The 24,108-nt window shown below is 41.7% G+C and overlaps 1 protein-coding gene across 4 annotated transcripts in view; it reads right to left on the reverse strand.

The window, feature by feature from the left end:
* Window positions 1–4,393: 4,393 nt before the first annotated feature.
* Window positions 4,394–24,108, reverse strand: part of SBF2 (SET binding factor 2) — a 553,544-nt gene continuing 533,829 nt past the window's right edge. For 3 of the 4 annotated variants that reach the window (XM_073347556.1, XM_073347555.1, XM_073347560.1), the window contains 6 exons: window positions 18,134–18,367; window positions 16,630–16,734; window positions 14,011–14,204; window positions 11,560–11,647; window positions 7,838–7,969; window positions 4,394–7,577 (listed from right to left, as the gene is read on the reverse strand). In XM_073347556.1, the coding sequence (XP_073203657.1) occupies window positions 7,479–7,577; window positions 7,838–7,969; window positions 11,560–11,647; window positions 14,011–14,204; window positions 16,630–16,734; window positions 18,134–18,367 (852 nt within the window). In that variant the 3' untranslated portion in view covers window positions 4,394–7,478. Of the gene's footprint in view, window positions 7,578–7,837; window positions 7,970–11,559; window positions 11,648–14,010; window positions 14,205–16,629; window positions 16,735–18,133; window positions 18,368–24,108 lie in introns of those variants that run through there. The other variant, XM_073347557.1, reaches the window with a different exon arrangement.

Here is a 24,108-nt window from a genome sequence, read left to right on the forward strand (position 1 = left end):
GAAGAGAAACTGTCTGAGACAGATTATATGTATTAAATATATACATATCACTATTTTTAAGTCATCAAGTGTTCCTGGCATTGTACAATCCAATAAGGAGACATTGTTCCTACCTTAAGGATCTTATAAGTCTAATTCAGACAGACTAAACACCGGAAGACATTTCGCCATGAAGTACGCATCTTGGGGGAGGAGAGGAAAGGGGGAAAAATGGAACAGCTTAGCAGAAGAATTGTGTTTTCAGGAAGTGTTTGAATAGCACAGAGGGAGCACAGGATTGATGTCCTAGGACAGAGGAAGTGCACATTTTCAAACTGACTCCTTTCTGACAACAGTTAATAAATTTTTGTTGTTTGTAGCCTACAGGCGAGTTGCTAGGGTATAGTTTACCTTATTGACAGTGTTCATTCTCTTTATTTTTGGTAGCAAAAATGGAAAAATCCACTCACATGACAAATCTGAGTACATGTATGCTGTGGATTAAAATACATTAAATATCATAGGAAATAGCTTTTTTTTAACATATGCCAACAGAAACATGTCTGATATTAGCGACCACATGGCTGATCAAATATGGGTTTAACAGTTGAAATAGCCACTGATGTTGTCGAATACCTTTTAAAATTAATTTTTCCATGGCAATCACAGCCTGAGTACATGAACAAAAGTTTAAAAGTATTTCCATCAGTAAGGGAGTGAGTGGAAGGGAAAGCTATTTCAGGGTTAAACCAAATGTTTGACTACTGTAGCAACTGCACGTTACATTTTGAGATTGTTACATGACCTTTAGGCCATGTTGACACTGTTAATATACATTACGCACACAGTGGTCAATGACATGACTTTTACATACCATAACTAACTCTTCAGTTTGTTCTTGGCGCTGGTGCATTATCTCTTGGTGGGATATTTTCCAGGTTTTCAGGCATTGCTGCATACCCATACCACAAAAGGACAGAGACTGGAGGCTTTAATTTGAGTCAGGAGTCTGAAGTGGAAGATTAAAGTCAAGTTAATTTTGACAAATTTTATCAAACATTTCAGATAAGGAAGGGAAGTCAGCTGCTTTCGAGGTACTGAAACATGCCCGGACTCTCTCCCCACCTTGCCCCTGCTTGTCAGGAGCCGATCCCAAATTAAAAAAAAAAAAAGGCAATAAGTTACAATAGGCAAAAAGCTACAAGCCAAAAACTAGCCAACTCACAAGCCCAATTTCTGCATTTTTTTTTTTTTTTTTTACAGGTTTAGCATGTCTGGTGTGAATGTTTGCAGAATCAATGTGTATAAACTGTATGTTCCTTATGAGTGTTGAAATCCAAAGCAGTTCAGTCTTCCTATAAAAGCGTGATGCTGCATCCAGGATCAACTCGGGGGCGGGGGTGTGTGAGGGATTTAATTGTGGTGGAGAAGGGGTCTCTCAATACAGGTTCTGGAACAGTAAAAATGTTGGGGAATACTGTTGGGGTGGTCATTTAAGGAAGGTAGTGGCTTAACAAAAGAGGGCTTTAAATAAAGGTTTTGCTGTGATAATATTGAGTTGAACAACAAGAAAGAGATTTGTTAAATAACAAAGCAGAATACAGTAGAACCTCAGAGTTATGACCTGACCGGTCAACCACACACCTTACTTTGGAACTGAAAGTATGCAAGCATGCAGCAACAGATACTCCCCCATCGCTCCCGAAGGCAAATACAGTACTGCGTTAAATGTAAACTACTAAAAACATAAAGAGAAAAATTAAAAACAGATTTGACAAGGTAAGAAAACTGTTTGTGCATGTTTCATTTAAATTAGGATGGTTAAAAGCAGCATTTGTCTTCTGCATTGAAAAGTTTCAAAGCTGTATTAAGTCAATATTCAGTTGTAAACTTTTGAAAGAAAAACCATAACGTTTTGTTTAGAGTTACGAACATTTCAGAGTTATGAACAACCTCCATTCCCAAGGTGTTAGTAACTCTGAGGTTCTACTGTACCATTATACAATCTGGAATAGTTGTCTTGTCTTACATAAATCTTACTTTATTTGTGACTGTTCTTTCTGCTCTTTGGTGGAGTGGGAAGGGGGAATTCTACTGAAAGCATCACATGATGAATAGCCAAGTACAACTGCATACCATAAAATCTCATCTCTTGCCAAACTGATATACTGTAGCCATCAGTTTTTATAATGTCACTTTTTATTAAACTGACAAAAGGAAAGGAACTGAAAATGTCTCCTGGGGGGGACACAAACAATATCGGCATCAAAGATCAGGGACTGGAAAATAGCTCAAGGAACGTATCACCTGTTCCCTTCAATGCAAGAACACTTTCAATATGCTCCAAGTAAAAGAAGGCACTATAATAGGAGACTGGACAAAACACGACTTCAGATTAGAAACTGTCAGCAATTATTATTTTGGAACAAAGATCAAGGTGCTGTCAGGGAACTGTTAAAACAAAAGAGCATTTGTGAGACTAATGCAGTGGGTAGAAATGTGGAATATTACTTCAGTTCTTAATGGTGTAAATATCAAGTTGTGGGGTCTGCGTGGAGATCTAACATTTGATTAAATGACCTATCACATGGCTGAACCTGTATTTCAATCTCCTCTTTAGTCCTCTGCTCCTAATGTATCAGGGTTTGGGAACCGTGTAGAGGCAGTGTACTTAGACCAAAGGTGAGAGAGTTTCTCACTGCTTTAGAAAGCCCCTTTTTTCCAGGAGTGGCAGCAATAGGATTCAGTTGAGAGCCATGACCCTCAGCTGCAGTGATAGTTTTCACATATTAATGGCTGCATATACATTGTGGTTGCCAGGTAAACCACAGATATGTGGCATCTAGGTCAGAACTTTGTTCCATTAGCTCCAAAGGGACAGGCCTTTAGCTTTCCGTGGTAAGTAGGGCTTCTGTTTTCTGGTGGTCGGCCACTACAGTGTAGTAGTACACATAGACGTGAATCACACTATATTGCAAGCACATGAGTGCTATGACAGAGAGGTTGTGGACGTGGGGGAGTAAAAACAACAAAGGCTCTGTGGGGAAGGAAGGAGGGAAAGTAAAATAGCGGGAAGGCAGAACCATGGTTTGCTGAAAAACAGTAACAAAATTAATGTTAAAGGGAAATGCTCCATTTTTAATTGCATTTTATTCCTTTCACATTCATTTACTGGAAAACATTTCAATGACTTCCTGTTCAATCTGCAAATGTGGATGAAAGCACCAAATCCTTCTCTACTGCGCACAGAGTAGCTGCCCCCTACCCCTATGCCTTTCTTGGATCCCTGCAACCACCGTGCCAAGATCTTCAGTGTATATGCCCAGGCAAAGTTATGGAGGAGCAGCTGCCATAGATCTGACATCCCCCCCCTTTAAACCACTGAGCCAGAATCCAAAGCCCAGGGCGAGTCTGGACGTTCAGTGACACAGAGGTGATAGCTTCTGCCAGAGAGCAACCTAAATAGAATTGCTAACTGCTTATCGCTTCAGCGTGAGTGCCTTTTCTGTTGGGGTGAGATACCTTAGCCCTTCTTCAACCAAGAAGTATCCTCAAGGCAGCAGAGTTTAACGTCATGTCCAGGACTAGCATCCAAAGTAAAGGAGAGTGATTGGTTTCTGTACTGTCTGAAATCAAACATGAAGACATATTCCTGTTTAAGCCACATGTATACCAATATTCTACCATCTTGGAAAGTCAAACATAGAAAGGAATTAGGAAGAAGAAATTGTTACTTTGGAGTGTCTTCATTTGGCTGTTGAATTAAGGAAGAAATGCAGCACACAAACAAAACAATAATGTGCTGCATGAGAACATGGACATCACGTTAGACTCTGGCTCACACAGTGGCCAAAATTCTGGAAGTAACCAACATCACATCGGCAACAAGCCAGAAAGCAGGTGCCATAGTGATACTCAACATGAACTTTAGCATTATCTGGGGAACTGATGCATCCATGTGAGCAGCCTGATTCTTGAAAGCAACCTCAGGGTGATCATAAACAGCCAAATATTTGGATGATCATGGATGTGAAAAATGAGAGAGATGGCTCAGTTACTTACACAGAGTCCAGAGACATTGCAAGAGGAAAAGGCAAGAGAACCATATTTGGACAGAATCACAAGATTTGTGTGGTGTTGTTAAAGTATCAGACACAAACAGTTAGGAGTGCAGATTGTGATGCCAGATTTTGAACATCTGGCCCTGCATCTGATAGTTGTTTATATTTTTATTACATAAGTACTGACCCAGAAGTTTGGGATTCCAATTATGGATTATAATTCTTAAGTACCATAACATGGGACTGCTTATTTTTATTACTGAAGGTTTCTATAACCGTAGCCTCCAACCCCCATTGTGTTTTGAATATGAAGAAGAGGTTAGTAATATGAGAGAGACAAGGTGGATGTGGTAATATCTTTTATTGGACCAAAATATGACATTGGTAATATGACATTCAAGTATCAATGTTCACATATTCTAAACATCTTTTTTTCAAAAAGAAAGTCACCCTATCATTTGTTATGTGAGATGGTGTCAGTAGAGAAGAAGTGAGGGCAAGCTACCCCCTGCACTTTAAATATGACCCTTGATAATATGTCTCCCTTCTCCAATGGACAGGGTTCTTACGGTTCGTAGCAGGGGAGTACTAACGGTGTATGCCAGAGGAGGTGCTCTTCCATAGGAAAGTGCTGTGAACTCCCCTCCTGCCTGGGTAGGTTTCTCTGTGCTGGGAGTCCCCAAAGAACAGTCAGGGATTCCCTCTGCAAAGGGAAGTTCTGCCCACGGTGGGGAGAGGCTTCCATAGCCTATGTCACTCTGGCTCAACACTCCCTTTTCCCTACTCATCTCTGTTGCTATCCTCTACCAGCTCCATACCTCCCAAATCTTATGCTTCATGACCACCACCATATCTACCCTGCCCTCAGCCCCAACTCCTCTCTTTCTTGACTCTTGCTGAGGCCAACAACCTCATGGCCACTGTCCCATCAACCAACACCCATTGACCCTGCCTCTTCTACGCTCCCATGCCTACCACCCTTCATGCCCTCCCCTTTATCCACATCCAACATTAAACTTTGACATTTATACTTAGTGTTTTATTTAGAATTTTTTGAGTTAAGTGCATTTTCCATCAATGCAGATGCTAAAACCTGAGATCAACACTTTAAGAAACCGTAATAGCCACACCAAACTCAATTTACAAACCTTACCACCCAAGCTTCACAATACCCAACTAGAGTCACTGACTGCTCACCTCTATAACACTCCTTTTCAGTCCAACTCCTGCACAAATACATACACAGCCAGTAAACAAGAACAAAATTCAGATGCACATTTTCAATTGACCTTTTAATTGCTTATAAACTAGTTCATTTAAATATAAAATTGTGTAAGTAAGATGTATGGCTTTGGCATATGGCAGAGTTGTGCTGAGAAACTGTGCAGTGAAGGTTCTGGTTTCTTTACACCTATTATTTAATATCTAAGTGCAATAATTATGTGTTTGGTCTCTGGGAAAGGGTATGTAAATTGAGACTGAATTATGGATGATACTGTTGCTTTAAATTCAAATTTCCTCAGTTTATAGCATTATTACTGATGTTTAACTTTTAGCTAAGGTTTCTCAATGTGCATTTTTTGTATAGGAATATAGACAAGTATACACAAAAACCCACTCATTTTAATACCAGATAATTTGGGATTTTGTGTTATGGTACAAGATATAATAAGATCTTTATTCTGTGGATATTGCACTATACCGATATAATCTTTCACAGTAAAGGAAGGATTTTTTAAAAAAGATGTGTATTTATTACAAGATGGTTAGCATACATAAGTCATGTAACATACATAAAATAACCTAGTTACAAAATAAGATGTTGTGTACATTTTCAAATAACCTTAAAAACAGTGGGATCAGTATTTTACAAAGTACATATAAAAGTACTTCATATACACAGAAAAATACAAATGTGCAAACACCATTTTCACAGGTGGAGATTTATCAATTGAAAATGCTAAAAAAAATCCTTCATTCCTTTAAAAAAAATTCCATATGTATTAAAACAGCTGCATTTCCTATTCTGTGTGCAGTGTGAAATTGAATATTATTTAGTCAAAAAAATGAAAAGTGGTTTAAAAAAGGGGAAAACTATTTAATAATTGAAAATCCTATAAATGAAGTCAGTTAGGTTAGTCTGATATTGACAATTATAAGCAGAATGTCTGGAAAAAAATCAGAAAATACCAAATCATATATACAAACTCTTTGAAATATTAGTTGGATATTTAACATATTAACATTAAAAAAACCTCACAATGTTTTTTATCTAAAGACTCCACTCCATGTCAAACTGTAGCAATTAAAACCTCTAGTAATTTTGGGCTATATATAAAAATAACCCAAAAATATTCCTCAAAGATTTTAAGATGAACAAACACAATGTTACTAAATGTAAAAATCTAAAACAGTCTTCCAATTTATGTGTTTAAAGTATCAAATCAAATTATGTACATATTTAGTATCTGTAAAGGTTATCTAGCTAGCATTGTTGTGCTATAAATAACTTGCCTCTGTCCCTCAAAATGTCTGCATTTCAATGATTTCAGTGCAAGTGTTTGCTTTATTGTTTAGTGCATTTATCATTGTGTTTGTTGTTTTTTACTTTACAGTGAGCAGAACAGAACATAAATAAACAAACATATACAACTTTTCATACTCAGAGATTTTTCTCCTATAAACATCTTAATTTGTGACCAGTTTCTTCTTCTTATCAGCCAGTTTTCTTTCCATTATCCTATTATAATGGGGAAATAGAATCCCCCAAAAGCATATTCTTTAGCTAAACAGTGGGAACTTGAAATACCGTACGTTAACAGTAAAACTGCAGAAGCATTATTTAGAGCAAGAGGTTAGAGAGCAGCTAGTAGATTTGAGAAGAAAACTTTTTTTTGGTCTTTAAAAATATTAAGTGTCATCTGCCAATCTGTTATGCATGTCACTAAATTCACAAACCTAAACTTTTCTTAGAAACTGTAGAAATGTTCTTCCAGATACACAACTAGCTTGAAAATTTGGACCATTTTGTTTTAATATTAAAACTAGGTGAAAACAGAACACTATTTGAGGAAAAATGTCCACAATTCAAGCTCAACAGTTTTTCTGATGCAACTCTGATTAGAAAAACAGTATTAGATGGTAGCATATTTCAGTGTGTACAGCAGGCTCATTTAGCTAGGAATCATATTGAAAAGAGTTATATTTCAGGCTAAACAGATTACTAATTTGAAAAGTCCTCCTAGCGGGAGAAAAGGAGTAGGTATAGTGGTTATAATACTTAAACAGAGAAGATGGTTCAGCATAGAATAAGTATTTATGACTGAAATGAAAGGAAGGGTGCTTGTTCTGGAATAGCATTCCAGAACGTATCTTCTTGTAACATGAAGTGCTGAAAGCATTTCTTTTCTGCAGTTGGCAGTGGAATGGTATTCTCTGTTATGCATCTGAAATACAGCTCTGGATCCTATCCATCCATTGCTGTGCGCTCTGTGCATCTTGGGCACAGAAATTATATACACGTTTACTTGTCTTCAGCTGCAAGATGAAAATAAAAGTGTATAAGATACAGCTGAGGAAGTTGCAAACTTTCTTTTAAGCTTTGATATCTGAAGCATTTCATTTTGCTTGAATATACTAATGTTCTGAATTTTCACTCTGGGTTGAGAGTGTGGATCACTGGTTAGTTAACTTGAAATCTCGCAAGTGACCATCCAGCAGAAATGGCTGTGATAGGAAGAACACAACAAAGGAAGAAAAATCTCTAATGAAGGCCAGCAAAGAATAAGTATACTTACATCAAAAAATGCTTTTTCACTAGCATGCTTCGGTGCGCCAATTGTTGGAGATGCAGGAATCACTGTTTCGACTTCTGCAAGATCAATGTGTCCCTTACAGCTTGTGTCCTCACCAGAGTCATAATATCTCAGCTAGAACACAAAAGGGAAAACAAACCAACAAAATGCAATATATAAACCAATACGTAGACAAATGCACTGTTTGGGGCCAGATCCTTGTGCTCATCCTTTCTGTGCCTGGCACAGCTTTTGGGGTTTTGAGGGTGAACAATAAGTGCTTTTAAGTCTCCTCTGTGTGCCCTCATTGTGGGGCTCTGGATGTTAGGCTGGTTCTGAGGAGCCACTTGCAAAAGCCTGAGATCTGCTATAAACTGAGCAAACTGCTTATGACTACAAATGGACAGTGTAACAGCTGGCATCACCAGGCAGTAGGCATGTCCAAGCGACAGCTTATATTGGGAATTTTGGAATTGGCAAAGGAGTTCCTACAGTAGCAGTATGCCATCTTGTGATTGTCCAAATTGGGGGAATCCTCAAGTGGCCAGATTTGCTGCCTTTATGGCAGCTTTGCACTGTGGGACAAGTGTGAAGCTTCCCCAGAGAATGACTCTGATGTGAGGATTCAGGCTTTCCTGACACAATATTCCCCCATCCATTGCTTGGAAATTAACATGTTTTGCACTAAAGAGTTAACAAAAGTTTTTATTTCCTGTATTTTAAATTGAAAGTGATCAGCAAAAATTCAGGTATAATTTAGGTAATTATAGATTACATATAAAACTGACATTTTCCTATACTATATTTAGTGGTTTAATGCAGCTTTTCTACAAAGACACTGTGGTTTCAATGATAACCACTCCACTAAATTGCTTTCAGTATTCTAACAGTTCCACAAAAGAAAATCTGGTATTTGCATATTAAAAACAACATCCCACCCTTGTACACTGGATGCAAGAAGTAAAGACAAACCCTTCTAACAAAGGAAAGGGAAAATGGAGTCCTTCCAAATCAGATCTGTTTCCTTCTGTTGCCTGTCCCATATTGCTTATATGTCTACCATTCATGAATAATGTTACAGAAACAATTAAAATATTAAAGAGGAACACCTTGTACTTTCTCCCAGAAAGTATCTGTCATCTTGTGCATGGAGGGACACCAGTTTTAATCACAATTAACTAACATTTTTAAAGATGACTATCCTTATTCACACTCAGGATAAAATAGTGTTTAACACTGTGTTAATTAAAACCTGTTAGTTAGCATTTTCTATCACAATTTTCTTCTGTGGACAAGGCCCTACTGGCTATTTAAAAGCTAGTCCTTAGTTATGCACCCCTGAGGCAATTTATGTAAATAACGTCTATTCGCATGAGTAAGGGCTTGTGTGATAATGACCAAAATTCTTTAAAGTTCATTAGGCCATAAGTGCCATCACTGATTTGGGTGTGCATTGCAAGCAGGGTACAATGTTTAAAGCAGTAAACAGATTTTCTATGCTTACCTCCTGTGCACTAATTTGTTAGTATACACATGAATGGTCATGCTACTCAATGTACTGAAAACAGTAAAGACAGACGAAAGGTTTCCTCCCATATACGTCTGTCTGAAATGGCTATTATATAAAGAAACTGGAATTTCAGAGGACTTTAGAAATAAACTTTGTGGGGGAAATCTTGGCTTCACTGAGATCAATGACAAAACTCCCATTCACTTCAGTGGGGCCAGGATTTCACTCTTAGTTCTCACGATCTGAAGATATTTCGGCGAAAAAATTCCAGTGAAGTTATATGTGGATTATTGCATTATAAACATTGATAATAGGTTAATGGAACTTTGTATTAGGGCAATCCGGATTGATAAATCTACCATGTATACTGGACTCCAATTTATCTGCATAGGATAGGCTTCATGAAAATAAATATGAAAGAGAAGTGCTCCAGGAACAAATGAACGAGTCATAAAATGAATGCTTGGAATGTATAATGACTACTACAGTTTGGACAGGGATGATTCAATTAACTTTGTTCTCAACTAGAGCGACCAGGTGTCCGGTTTTCGACCGGAACACCCAGTTGAAAAGGGACCCCGGCAGCTCCGTTAAAAGTCTGGTCGCTGGTGCTGCGGAGCTAAGGCAGGCTAGTCCCTACCTGTACTGGGGGGCTGCTGGCGCACTGGAAGCGGCTGGCAGGTCTGGCTCCTAGGCGGGGGAGCCACGGGCTCCGTGTGCTGCCTAAGCACCAGCTCAGCACTCCCGTTGGCCGGTTCCCAGCCTCATGCCCCACCCTGCCTCGGAGACGGACCTGCTGGCCACTTCTGGGGTGTAGCATGGAGCCAGGACAGGCAGGCAGGTACCCTGCCTGCGCCCCGCTGCGCTGCTGACTGGGAGCTACCTGAGGTAAGCCCGCTTTCCAACCCCAAGGCCCAATCCCCTGCCCCAGCTCTGAGCCCTCCCAAACCTGGAGCCCCCTCCAGTACCCCAAACCCCTTATCCCCAGCCCAGAGCCCTCACCTCCCTGTACCCCAACCTCCTGCCCCAGTTCAGAGACCTCTCCCACACCATGAACCCCTCATCCCTGGCTCCAGCCCAGAGCCCTCACCCCTCTCACACCCCAACCTCCTGCCTCAATCTGCAGCTCCCTCCCACGTGCCAAATGCCTCCCGCATCCTCAGACCCACCCCAGAGCCTGCACCCCGAGCCGGAGCCCTCATCCCCTCCCATACCCCAACTTCCTGCATCCTGAACCCCTCATTTCTGGCCCCATCCTGGAGCCCACACCCCAACCCCCTGCTCCAGCCTGGTGAAAGTGAGTGAGGGTGGGGAAGAGCGAGCCACCATGGGAGAGGGAATGTAGTGGGCGGGCCCTCAGGGAAGGGGTGGGGCAGGCCTAGGGTGTTCGGTTTTGTGCGGTTAGAAAGTTGGCAACCCTACTCCTAACTCCAAAATTATCCCTCAGATCTCTACTTGCATGCTGGACAATACTTTCTGGCTTTTTGGACTGTTAATTTCAAAGAGTGTTCGGTTTCTTAAACTGCTTTGACTGCTGAAGAATTCACATGTCTCACACAGAAAGGCTACGTTAATGCCCAACACTGAGCAACAGGCTAATACTCTTCTGAAGATAGCAAGTTTTAATAAAATTGCTTCTGGGTGGGCCAGTATACTGCCATTTTCAATGGCAAACTCCTTGATGCAGGGACTGTCTTTTCTCTGTAAAGTATAAAGCAACAAACAGTGTTTGCACTCAACAAATACTAGACTACCACCAGTTCATGGACTTTCTTTCGAATTATACACTAGATCGTTCTCTGTTTTAAAAAACAATTATTACCTTCACATTGACTATAAGGTATACCAGTCACACAGATAGATATCTGTATTGAAATACTATGTATAGCTGCATTTGCAAATAATCATTACTAATAATTTCTAACTATAAGGTCAGTTAAGGACGGGAATAGGTTATCAAGAGAGGTTATGGAACCCTTGTCACTGAAGGTTTTTAAGAACAAGTTAGACAAATCCCTGTCCGGGGGGATCCTAGGTATACTTGTCTTGCCTCAGAGTGGCCTTGGGTTGGCATTGATGATGGTTCCTTCCAGCCCTACATTTCTATTATTTTATGATTACTTGTACTATTTGTCAAACTATTTCTATATGCTTATTAAGTAAAACTGTAATAAGTTATTCACAAAAAAATCCAGTTTGCTAAAAATATTTTTACCTGGTGTTTTGTCACATCCAGTACAAACCAGCGAGGTTTCCAACCTTTTAACAAAGCTCCTCTTTTGTACAGTGTACCTTCAAAAGACCTTGAACAGAAGTAGCATATGTGTATCACCAAAAAGGTTTAGTATGTACATGTTGATTTCATAGCCTCCATACCATGGCACATAAGGCATAGAATGGTCTATAACTGTTTAGGAACTGCTTTTACTACAGTATTAAAAATCAACTTTAAACACTTAGAACAGGGGTCGGCAACCTATGGCATGCGTGCCAAAGACGGCATGAGAGCTGATTTTTAATGGCACGCTGCTGCCTGCCGGGTCCCAGCTGCAGGCCCCACTCAGGCCGCTACCGAACCCAGGCCGGCAGCGGGCTGAGCGGGGCCAGGGCCAGGACCCTGGCAGGCAGTAGCGTGCCATTAAAAATCCTGCCCGCCCCGGCCCATTCGTCTCCGTCCCCGTCCCCCACACCCCTGAGGGGGGCAGGGTGAAGAAGCTTGGTTCTGCCAGCTGCTACTGCAGGGCAGGCAAGTTCCCCCCAACCCCGCCGGCATGCTGGGTTCCTGCCCCTCCTCCTCTTCCTCCCTGCCTCCGATCAGCTGATGGCCCTTGCGAGGGAGGGGGAAAAGTGGAGCTCCAGCGAGCTTGCTGCTCCGGGGAGGAGGCGGGGAAGGGGGGGTGGAATCAGGGCATATCTCCTCCAGCCCCCTGCTGTGAGCCACACTGGGCAGGGAGCACCCCCATGACCCTGGCCCACACTCCTGCACCCCCCTCACACACACCCAGCCCTCTGCCCTGACTCAAGCACCCCTCCACATACCCAGCCCCCCATGCCCTGACTCCTGCACCCTCCTCACACCCCCCAGCCCCCTGCCCTGACTTCTGCACTCCCCATATTCCCACCCCCACCCTGAGCACCAAACGGGAGCTCCTGCATCCCTCGCACCAAATGGGAGCTGCCCAGGTAAGCACTCCACACCCAAACCTGCCCCAACCCTGAGCCCCCTCCCTCATTCTAGCTCCTGGCCAGACCCTGCACCCCAACCTGCTCCTTCAGCCCCGGCCCTGTGCTCAGTGCAGAGACAGAGGAAGAGAATGGGCTCGAACCAGGGAGAAGGTAGGTACCCGCTCTATGTGGGCAGGGCCGGGATCCCAGACCGGCAGCGGGCTGAGTGGAGCCAGCAGCCAGGATCCTGGCTGGCAGGAACCGGCGGACTGAACCCCAGACTGGCAGTGGGCTGAGCCACTCAGCCCGCTGCCAGTCTGGGGTACCGGCCGCCGGCCTGCTCAGCCCGCTGCTGGTCTGGGGTTCTGGCTGCCGGCCCCTTGCCACCCGGGGTTCTGGCTGCCGGCCCCTTGCCACCGGGGTCCTGGCTGCCGGCCCCGCTCAGCCTGCTGCCGGCCTAGATGAACGGAACCCCAGGCCGGCAGCGGGCTGAGCGGGCCGGCGGCGTAATATCAGCATTTTAATTTAATTTTAAATGAAGCTTCTAAAATATTTTGAAAACCTTGTTTACTTTACATATGACAATAGTTTAGTTATATAATATATAGACTTATAGAGACACCTTCTGAAAAACATTAAAATGTATTACTGGCACGCGAAACCTTAATTTAAAGTGAATAAATGAAGACTTGGCACACGACTTCTGAAAGGTTGCCTGACTTAGAAGATATATCGCTCAGAGCTGTGGGCCCATTGATCAGCACCATAATTTCCCACTGTGTCCAGGCACTGAAGCAGACTTAAAGATACTATGGCTGCCTCATTTCAAATGCTTTGTTTTGTTTTTATGTATTAACAGTAAGATAATTCTGACTGTGTGCATTACAGGCTAAAGTTTCTTAATGACCAAATGCTAAATTATTCAATAATTGTCTAGGTAGTACAGTAGTCTAATGCATTACCATACCACCTCTGGACAACTAGTTTCAAATCCTGGATTAAGGCACAAAAAAAATGACCCTGATGATCTTACCCTAGTTCCCATTTACCCATGTGACTAAATTGTCACACAATTTGATACGAGGAGAAAGGTCCGCACTCAAGGAAGGCCCAGGTCAGGACTGAGATAGCAGACTTAAGGGGGAAGTCTGTGCGATATCTTCTCCCTTCATCCCTGATTCTCAGCACTGCTATTAACTCCTCACTTGTACGAACACTTAATTCACCCAAAATATTTTTTAAGATAGAAGAACGAAAAAAGTAACTAAGTAGAATTAAAAACTTTGTAAGAAACAGTAAAAAGGCAGCAGAGTTTTCCATGTCTAGGAAAATTCTACTTTTTACTTCTAGGGCAGATATATGCCCCATTCTACTACATTCATCGTTATTCTATCACCTGTTTGACTCCCTGGAGTATGACACACAACAGTGATGCATTCTTATAAATCACTTCCCTACTGAAAATGAAGTTTCAGTAATACCCAGCAATTAGTCAGTTTACCTATTCTCATCATTCTTCGATGTGAACTGATTGTATAGTGTGGTTGCTCGTCTGTCCACTCCATTAGAGGGAGAGATGCTGGCACTCTGTTCTTCACCCAGACCACTGTCAGGTAAATGCAGCAAAGACCTCTTCTGATAGGAATGTGGATTAGTAGACATTATCCCTGATGAGCCAGAAGGATGTCTTCGTGGCTAAAAAGGAAGATAAATGACAAAGTTTGAGCGAGAGGCTTAGCCAAGTTTAGAACTTAGAAATTTTCTAAAATCTGACTACCTGCTGAAGAAGTAGAACTGCCAGAATTAATACATTATAAATAGTATCACAGCAAAACAAAAAGCCCCAACCACAAAACTCACAACTCCCTCCACACAGTCCATAATGTAATGTTTTCATAGCAGAGAACTGTAGTTCATCTCATCAGAAAGGCTTCTGCATTTTTACTAAATATACTAGAGAACATTTACTTATACATCCATATTGTGAAATATTAAAAAAAAACTATCCATATAAAATAAATTAGCACATTATATTTCATAATGCCATCACCTTTTAAAAAAAATTGTGCTAATTAGGAAAAGTCGGTAATGAGCTTCCCAGTCATTAATCCAAATTAGTGAGAATCTATTGTTTGTTCCTTCCAATCATTCTCCACAGTGGTAACTCAAAGTGGTCGGAACAGTTCAGAGGCTGATGTTTAAATTTTAATTGCATAGTACTAGTTTGGACTGCAAGTTTTAACACAGCAAATTGTGTTGATTATTGCATTATTTTAGAAATATAACTTAGTTTTACATAAATCTACATTTAAAGGTCATTGTACCCTGATATAATAGATCCTTCAGTTTTATTTGGTGTGTTTTGACTAATTCTTAGATCACAGTGCTAGCAGCAGCTAGAAGCTGAGTACTTGAAAAATGAAGATTTCCTAAAACATTTGTTTGTATTCCTGGGATTCCTGGTAAGGATAAAAATGACCACAAAAGGTATGGAGCTTTTTTGTTATTGAATTTTTTGACCTCACGTAAACCACACATTAGAGACGACTCTGAATATAATTTAAAATAAAGAACTTGCTTTCAGAGATTTGGCTTTCTAAAAGAATTAACTGTTTTTGCTGAATCTCCAAGTAAATACTTTCAGACAAGAAAATTGCTTACACGTAATTCTGCCTCTCTGATCTGACAGGATTCTCTCTTTTGTGTTTTAGCTTCTTCGTGCAAGATGGGCAGAATGCCAGAAACTCTTAAGGAACTGACTCCCCTGAGGGCAGTAATAGTAGCAGAGTAGAGCATTAGCTAGGCCCCCTACTGGATGTTTTCTTCTGTCCCCTGAAGGGTATAAATATTCCAGTCAGGGTATCGTGTGTGATGTCAAATAGGGGGCCTGGCTTATGCTCTCTTCTGCTCTAGCTGCCCTCAGGGAGAAATACTTTGGGACCAGGGGGAGATCCATTCGTCTTGCACCAAAGATCTAAGAATCAAAACTGAGAATCTGGTGGACAGTATCTTTACAGAGAAAGATTTTGTAGTGTTATACTAATGTGATGTGCTAAACATTATCTAAAGAAAGAACCTGATTTTCAGATTCTGTTGTGCTCTTGAACAGCAGCTACACAACATGAAATATAAGCAGTGATTGAAAGTAAAAGTAGGCCTATAGTAGATGAAATTTTGTATGGTGGATAATATGCTTAACTATCTACAATTTATATTTATATTCAGTATTCCCACCCAAATATTCAACATTTCCACCTAAAATATATTTGCCACTGCTTGGCCTGGCTTTTATTATTTGCTAAACCCTAAAAATGTGCTCAGGAATGTATAATACACAGAGGATCAGTTCCTCACCTAGTGTAAATAACCAGTTGTTGTAAAAGATTAGGCCCAGAGTATTGAAGGCCTGATTATAATGTATGGATCCAAAACTGAATTTTCACATCTGAATAATCCCATTGATGTCCAAGGAACTACTCCCATAAGCAAAGTTACTCACATGTGTAAATGTTTGCAGGATCAGGCCCCAAGAAGCTTTATAAATATCTAATTTTACACCATTGTGTGTTATTACAATGCTTATCTTGCTCTATATTTATCAATCCACTTCAAGACCCAAAAGAACTAAATGTCATAGGAATACATATTTTTCCACATGCAGCAATGCAAAGCTAGTAGCATGGGTTAGAACAACACATTCTGTTTTTTAGAAAGCAATACTTTATTCCAACAAATACAGTGATTTTGTCACTCTCCCAGATAGTCTATATAGTTGAGATTGAATTATTATTAGACTCATAGACTTTAAGGCCAAAACGGACCATCATGATCATCTAGTCTGACTTACTGCACATTGCAGGCCACAGAATGTTGCCTGCCCACTCCTGTAATAGATTAGACTCAGAACTTCTCATTGAGTTATTGAAGTCCTTAAATCATGATTAAAAGATTTCAAGTTACAGAGAATCCATCATTTACTCTAATTTAAACCTGCAAATGACCCATGCCCCATTTTTCAGAGGAAGACAAAAAACCTGGAAGGTCTCTGCCAATCTGACATGCAGGAAAATTCCTTCCCAATGTCAAATATAGTGGTCAATTGGGCCCTTCCACCACTTACATTGTCTTGTCTTGTCTCATCTTTAAGATTCACGGTGACCCTTTCCCACAAGAGCTGCCACCTTTCTGGGCTCTGATTTAATTTATTCTCCAGTCTTTCGATTTCCTGAAATCAATAAAAAAGTGTTTTCCTGAGGATATACATTTCAGGCCTGTTGCATCTTGAACACACAAATTCCATTTCCACTTTCCATAAAAGAAATATGATAATGATAAGGATTGGATATATTTTATAAAACTATTTAAAAAGAGCAAATCCATTGCTGTGACATTAGCATTAAACATTGCCAACATTTACATAACATGATTTATAAGAAATGATATTCAAGTATATTAAAAGGAGGAACCGAAACAAAGACTTACTTGTTTATAACATGTTCTTGTTGTGAAATTTGTGAATATAACCTTTCTTGGTAGCTTTCAGTTAGGAGCCCCTTCCTGCACCCCACACCCCTCATCCTGAGCCTGCACCCCCCAGTCAAAGCCCTCACCTCCTTCCCACATCACAAACCCCTGCTCCAGCCTGTTGAAAGTGAGTGAGGGTGGGGGAGAGCGAGCGATGGGGGGGATGGAGCGATCGGGGGTGGGGCATCAGGACAGGGCAAGGGGTGGGGCAAGGGTGTTCGGTTTTGTGCGATTAGAAAGTTGGCAACCCTATTACTTCTGCTTGTTCTGCCTTTTGTATTGTCTTCCTTATCAGTGCTGGGGTGGGGAAAGACAGAGAAGAGTTTGGGCCATTTGCTCAAGGGGCCTGGCAATCTGTTGGTTATCATTTGAAAAGTTTTTATGTAGAGCCCAATTCTGAGGGGTCTTCTATGTTGTTAGAGGCAACCTTCTGGGAGCCAAAAGGAAGGGATAAGGCCTACTACACATAGTTGCTAAACACCACATTTTAGCTGCCTCCAGATTCTGTAAAGAGGAGACACACACAGAAGCTGGGACTAATGGACTACAAGCTAGGCATAGAGATTTGGACACCTTACACTTCATTTGCTTTAAACTATGTGGTGAACAAGGGACAAGAACAGGAGAGTAAACGTACTGCTGCAATCCAGAAAGAATCCAGTTTGCCCCAAATGAGATAACATTCCTTGCAAAATATGAAATTACAATTTTGAAAACTCTGGGAAAAGATAGTTAAAAAATCTATTATGCAAGTTACTTTTTTATTTAAAAAGGAAAGTGAAAAAATGTATTAAGGCCTTGCTTTTAAGGAATAAAAAGATATACCTAAATTGCCTCATTACTGGCTGCAGTTCACATGTAAAAAAGCTAAGTATTAAAACCTATTTACAGATTTGAATTCATTCAGAATAGCATAACCTTTTGTAAGATGATTGACTGATTTTCTGACCCCATATCTCTTTGGAGATTAAATCAATTATTTTTACCTAATATTTACTTTTACAGCACATCTATATAAGGCAATGCCTTGAATGGATATGAATTTGATAAGTGTACTAACTAAATGGCAGTGTTCTGTCTTTATTTGCACCTATACTTACATTTAAGAGGCTGGTGATTGCATCAGGTTGCACTTTGCTAACATCATCATAGCATGGCCACACTATTTTCCTCTTACTCTGGCGAAATGAACCATCCATTTGGTCAGCTTCCTCTGAAGTGTTGCATTTTGCAGTAACCATGGTCCAGTCATAGGAAGGACCTGTGGCCAAGGTCTCTTCCATATAGTAATCCCACGTTTTCAGGCTGGACATATTTACACTTGGTTTTAATGCCTGTTTGAAACAAAGCCCAATATATTACAGTGTCACATGGAAATTTTCAGAGTTTTCCCCAACACAAATCCAATACTTTACATTTTATAGACTATCCTCCTGAACTGAGCGTAGCACTGCAACTGGTGCGTGCTGATCTGGAATTACAATTTTCAGTGCATGACTGTGGGATACGACTCAATAAAAGATGTCAGATCAAGGAAAATAAATAGTTACTTACCCCACAGTAACTGTACCTCTTCAAAATATGTTGTCCATATGTAAGCCACTGGTAGGGTGCATACGCCCCACACTCTTGAGTTCTGATTCTTTTGGCCAGCAGTGTCCATTGTGGCCAGGCCTGCCCTCTGAGGGCATAAAGGGTGTGGCAACCCGAATGTCCCTCAGTTCCTTCGCCAAAACACAGTGTAGATGTTATAGGACAATGCAGTGGCAGAAAAGGAGGACTGGTTGTGGAATATACGTGGAGAACTTGTATCAAAGAACCACAGTTACTGTAAGATAAACAACCATTTCTTCTTCTTTGAGTGCTTGTCCACATATATATTCTACTTTTGGTGACTAGCAAGCAGTGACCTAGATCACAGGAGGTGGATGCTAGGAGTCTTATCTAAACAATGATTGTCAGACAACCCTTCTGAAATGGACATCTAGAGGGCTGTCTGACAATCATTGTTTAGGTAGCTGAAATGGACATCAGATATTGATGCTTCTACTGTGAGTTATGCTGCTGACTTGAGCTCTTGTGGAGTGGGTCTAAGTTGGCTATTTCATAGCACAATATATTTAGAAATTTCTCTGCATTGAAACGGCCTGACCTGTCGTCATAAACTACAAATAATCTGGGGGATACCGTAAATGGCTTAGTCCTAGTCATGTAGAAGGACAATGCTCTGCATACATCTAGGGTGTGAAGCTGAGCCTTCCCTTTCCATAAATGGGCAGATGTATTATTTGGTTGAAATAAAAGTCACAGGCTACCCTCAGGAACAATTTTGGTTTAGGTCTCAAGGGGACTCAGTTTTTATGAAAAACTGTGTATGAAGGTCTGGACATGAGAGCTGATAGCTCCCCTACCCTTCTAGCAAATATTATTGCAACTTAAAAAGGGATATACCTGCATAAGGCCATTCAGGAATCTAGCTACTGTAGGGTGTGAAAATGTCAAATGTCTATGTTGGAGGGTGGACTGCTGAGATGGCTGCTAAATGGATCCTCAGGGAGATCAGAGATAGTTCAGCGCTCTTTAAGGGCAGAAGGTAATCCAATATGTAAGGTTATCTGGGTGTTCAGTGGAGACAACTGGTATTGTTGAGCCCAGACAGTGAATCTCTTTCCTTGACTGAGCAGGTAAGCCTCACAGAGTCCTTTTTACTGCGGATAAGATTATTTTGTATCTCAGTTGAACAGGTTTGCTCTACTTATGTTAACCAGCCAGCATTCATGCCATGAGGTGCAAGAAAGAAGGATCTGGATGGAGAATCTGTCCTCAGCTTTGGCATACCACATTTGGGTGCAGAGGCAACTGACTTGGAAGTTGAATGAAGAGATTCGTTAGGTCTGAGAACTGGGACTGCCTTTGCCATGCTCGTGTTGTTATGATGATCATCCTAGCTAAGTCTTGCCTGAAGTTCCTGAGAAGTCTTGGGATCAATGGAATTGGAGGATAAACATATATGAGGCCTGAGAACCAGAGGACCAGGAATGCATTGGACAGATATCTCTGACTTTGCCCTCCTCTGGACAAGAACTTGTGGCACTTTTTCTTTCATTAGTGGCAAAGAGGTCTATGGTTGGATGACTCTACCTGATAGATATGTCTTGGATAACAGTATCCTTTACTGACCACTCATGGTCACTGGCAACTGTCTGCTGAGGTGATCCATCAGCATATTTTGCAACCCTGATAAGTGTAAAGCTATTGGAGTAATCTTGTAATTCCATGGATTTGCTGTTTCTTGACATAGAGCAAGTCTACATCACTGCTTAAGTTGATCTAACTTACATCGCTCAGAGGTGTGAAAAAGAGACCGCCTCCTATCCCCGAGTGATGCAAGTTTCATGTTGTCCACACCGGTGCTGTATCAGCAGGAGACGCTCTCCCACCAACATAGGTTCCACTTCTCGACAAGGTGGAGTAATTATCTCGACAGGAGAGCTCTCTCCCGTCAGCATAACGCGTCTTCACCAGGCGCACTACAGTGGTGCAGTGGCCTTGGTGCAGCTATGCCAATGTAGCACTGTAGTGTAGACTTGCCCATAGAGGGGTGGATCTTGCTCCCCGGTTTGTTTATGTAATACATTGGTATGGCTTCATCTGCCATGATCTGAATTGTTAGACACTTCAGAACAGAGAGGAAAACTGTGCATGCTAAACAAACCTTAGTTCTCAAATGTTTATGTGAAGCTGGGTTTTTTGAGGAGTCCATGGTTGAAAGTTGTCTAAATGGGCTTCCTTTCCCACCAGGGGAGATATCTGTCACCAGAGTATTTGATGGCAATGACGGAGAGGGACCTATTGCAGGAGTCCTGGCAGGACCTGCATTCTCATATTCAAGTGATGTTTGTTGGGTTGATATACCAACTTTAACCATCCTTACCTGCAATATAGGCATGCTGAGTTAGATATGTGCAGGAGGCCATGTGCCCTAGGAGTCAGACAAATTCTTACAGATATCTCGTGTTGAGCTAGCAGGTGGTTGGCCAGATTGCCTATGGCTTGAATCTTTCTTGGGGCAGATAGGTCACTGCTGTTGTGGAGTCCACAACTGCCCCTATAAATGCTATCCTTTGAACAGGAACTAATACGGATATCTCTTTTCAGAGTAGCAGCTGTGTTAGTCTGTATTTGCAGAAAGAAAAGGAGTACTAGTGGCACTTTAGAGACTAACCAATTTATTTGAGCATAAGCTTTTGTGAGCTTTAGTTGGGGGCTGAAGGTGATGGCTAGTGGCGTTCTGTTATTCGTTTCTTCACTTCAGCAGGTGGGTATTGTTCCCATTGGTCCGCATTTGCTCCAACCCCTCCGACAGAGGCAAACACCTACAAGATCTCTATCAAGCATTCTTACAACTACAATACCCACCTGCTGAAGTGAAGAAACAAATTGACAGAGCCAGAAGAGTACCCAGAAGTCACCTACTACAGGACAGGCCCAACAAAGATAATAACAGAACGCCACTAGCCATCACCTTCAGCCCCCAACTAAAACCTCTCCAACGCATCATTAAGGATCCACAACCTATCCTGAAGGATGACCCATCACTCTCACAAATCTTGGGAGACAGGCCAGTCCTTGCCTACAGACAGCCCCCCAACCTGACGTGAATACTCACCAGCAACCACACACCACACAACAGAACCACTAACCCAGGAACCTATCCTAGCAACAAAGCCCGTTGCCAACTCTGTCCACATATCTATTCAGGGGACACCATCATAGAGCCTAATCACATCAGCCACACTATGAGAGGCTCTTTCACCTGCACATCTACCAATGTGATATATGCCATCATGTGCCAGCAGTGCCCCTCTGCCATGTACATTGGTCAAACCGGACAGTCTCTATGTAAAAGAATAAATGGACACAAATCGGATATCAAGAATTATAATATTCATAAACCAGTTGGAGAACACTTCAATCTCTTTGGTCACTCGATTTCAGACCTAAAGGTTGCAATATTAGAACAAAAAGACTTCAAAAACAGACTCCAACGAGAGACTGCTGAATTGGAATTAATTTGCAAACTGGATACAATTAACTTAGGCTTGAATAGAGACTGGGAGTGGATGTGTCATTACACAAAGTAAAACTATTTCCCCATGTTTATTTCCCCCACCCCTTACTGCTTCTCAGATGTTCCTGTTAACTGCTGGAAATGGCCCACCTTGATTATCACTACAAAAGGTTTTCTGCCCTTTCCCTCCTGCTGGTAATAGCTCATCTTAAGTATCATTCTCCTTAGAGTGTGTATGATAACACCCATTTTTTCATGTTCTGTGTCTATATATAAATCTCCTCACTGTATTTTCCACTGAATGCATCCGATGAAGTGAGCTGTAGCTCACGAAAGCTTATGCTCAAATAAATTGGTTAGTCTCTAAGATGCCACTAGTACTCCTTTTCTTTCTGGACATCTCTTTGTTTACTTTTAGTCCTAAAGAAGCAAAAAGTTGCAGAGTTTGCTGTATGGAGTCAGTCATCTGTTCTTGAGACTTCCTGCAAATGAGCAAGCCCTCAAAGTATGGATGAACCCAGACTCTGTTTCCTGAGATAAGCTGTCACTACTACTAGGAATGTTGGCCCAGATTTCTAAAGGTATTTAGGCATTGCAATATCCGCCTGACTTAGAAACCTAAGTTTCATTTTCAAAAAAAGTTTCATTTAGGCACTTAAGACCCTAAGTCTCATTGATGTTCAATGAAATTTAGGCTCCTAAGTCACTTAGGCATTGGAATGCTGAGCAGACCAATGCCTAAATACTTTTAAAAATCTGGGCCTTTGTGAATATAGCTGGCCACAGGTGGTGGCTTCCTCCTTGCCCCGGGGGTGCTCAACCCCTGCTCCACTCCAGGCTCTGCCACAACTCCACTCCTTCACCCAAACCCCCAACCCCATCTTGCCCTCGCCTCACCTCTTCCTGCCCAGTTCCGCCCCCTCTCCTGAGTGTGCCCTGTCCCCACTCCTCCCCCCAAGCACCTTCTGCACGCTGTGGAACAGCTGATCACAGTGGGTGGGAGGCACTGGGAGGGAGGAGGAGGAGTTGATTGGCGAGGTTGCCGGCGAACGGGAAGTGCTGAGGGGGAGGAGGTGGGAGCAGGCTGTCGGTGGGTACAGCCCTGAAGCACTCATGGAGTCAGCACCTATGCCGCTGCCATGCTCCATAGACTGAATGATAGGACCCTGTTTTGGTAGTGGGAATTGCTTATCTAAAACCTTAGATATTTTCTGTGGGTAGGATGAATTACTATATGAAAATAAGCATCCTGGAGATTGAGAGCTGAACACCAGTCAGGTGGATGTAGGATGGAAATGATCAAGGCCAGGGTTACCATCCTGAACTTGAGCTTGTGAATGAAGGTGTTCAATTGTCTCAAGTCCAGAATAAGGTGCCAGCCACTCTTCTTCTTGAGAATTAGAAAGTAATGGGAATAAACCCCATTACCCTCTGTAATCTGGACACACTATTTCCACCGTTCTGAGATTTGGGGTGTGTTTACACTGGAGCTGAAGGCATAATGGCCAGCTAAGACAGATATATCTATGGTAACTGTGCCAAGCTGGCACACTAAAATAGCAGTGTAGCTGTGGCTACATGAGCAGTGTGATGGGCTAGCCACCCTGAGTACAATCCTGTCTGAAACTCTAAGCAGGTACTTGTATCGGTTGGCTTGTCCTGCTGCCCGTGCAATCATGGCTACACTACTGTTTTTGGAATGCTACCTTCATAAGAGCTAGCACGGGTATACATACTTGAGCTCAAAATTACATCTCCTGCACCAGAGTCGACCTATCCTCAGAAGTGACTGCACCTCCAGATGTAGCATGCTGTCATGAGATGGGTCTCTGAAAAGTGATGGGGAAAATAGGTGGTGGGTGGGGAGTGTCTGGAATTGGATTGAGTAGTCCACCTCTATGATTTGCATGACCCAACAGTCTGTAATGATGTTCCAGACCCCACAAAAATAAAATAAATGGAGGGGATATAAGCGGGAAATCCAAGAGAAACTGTATACTGCCT

Source organism: Lepidochelys kempii, chromosome 6 (assembly GCF_965140285.1).
Source record: "Lepidochelys kempii isolate rLepKem1 chromosome 6, rLepKem1.hap1, whole genome shotgun sequence".
In the NCBI taxonomy this organism is placed as follows: Eukaryota; Metazoa; Chordata; order Testudines; family Cheloniidae; genus Lepidochelys; species Lepidochelys kempii.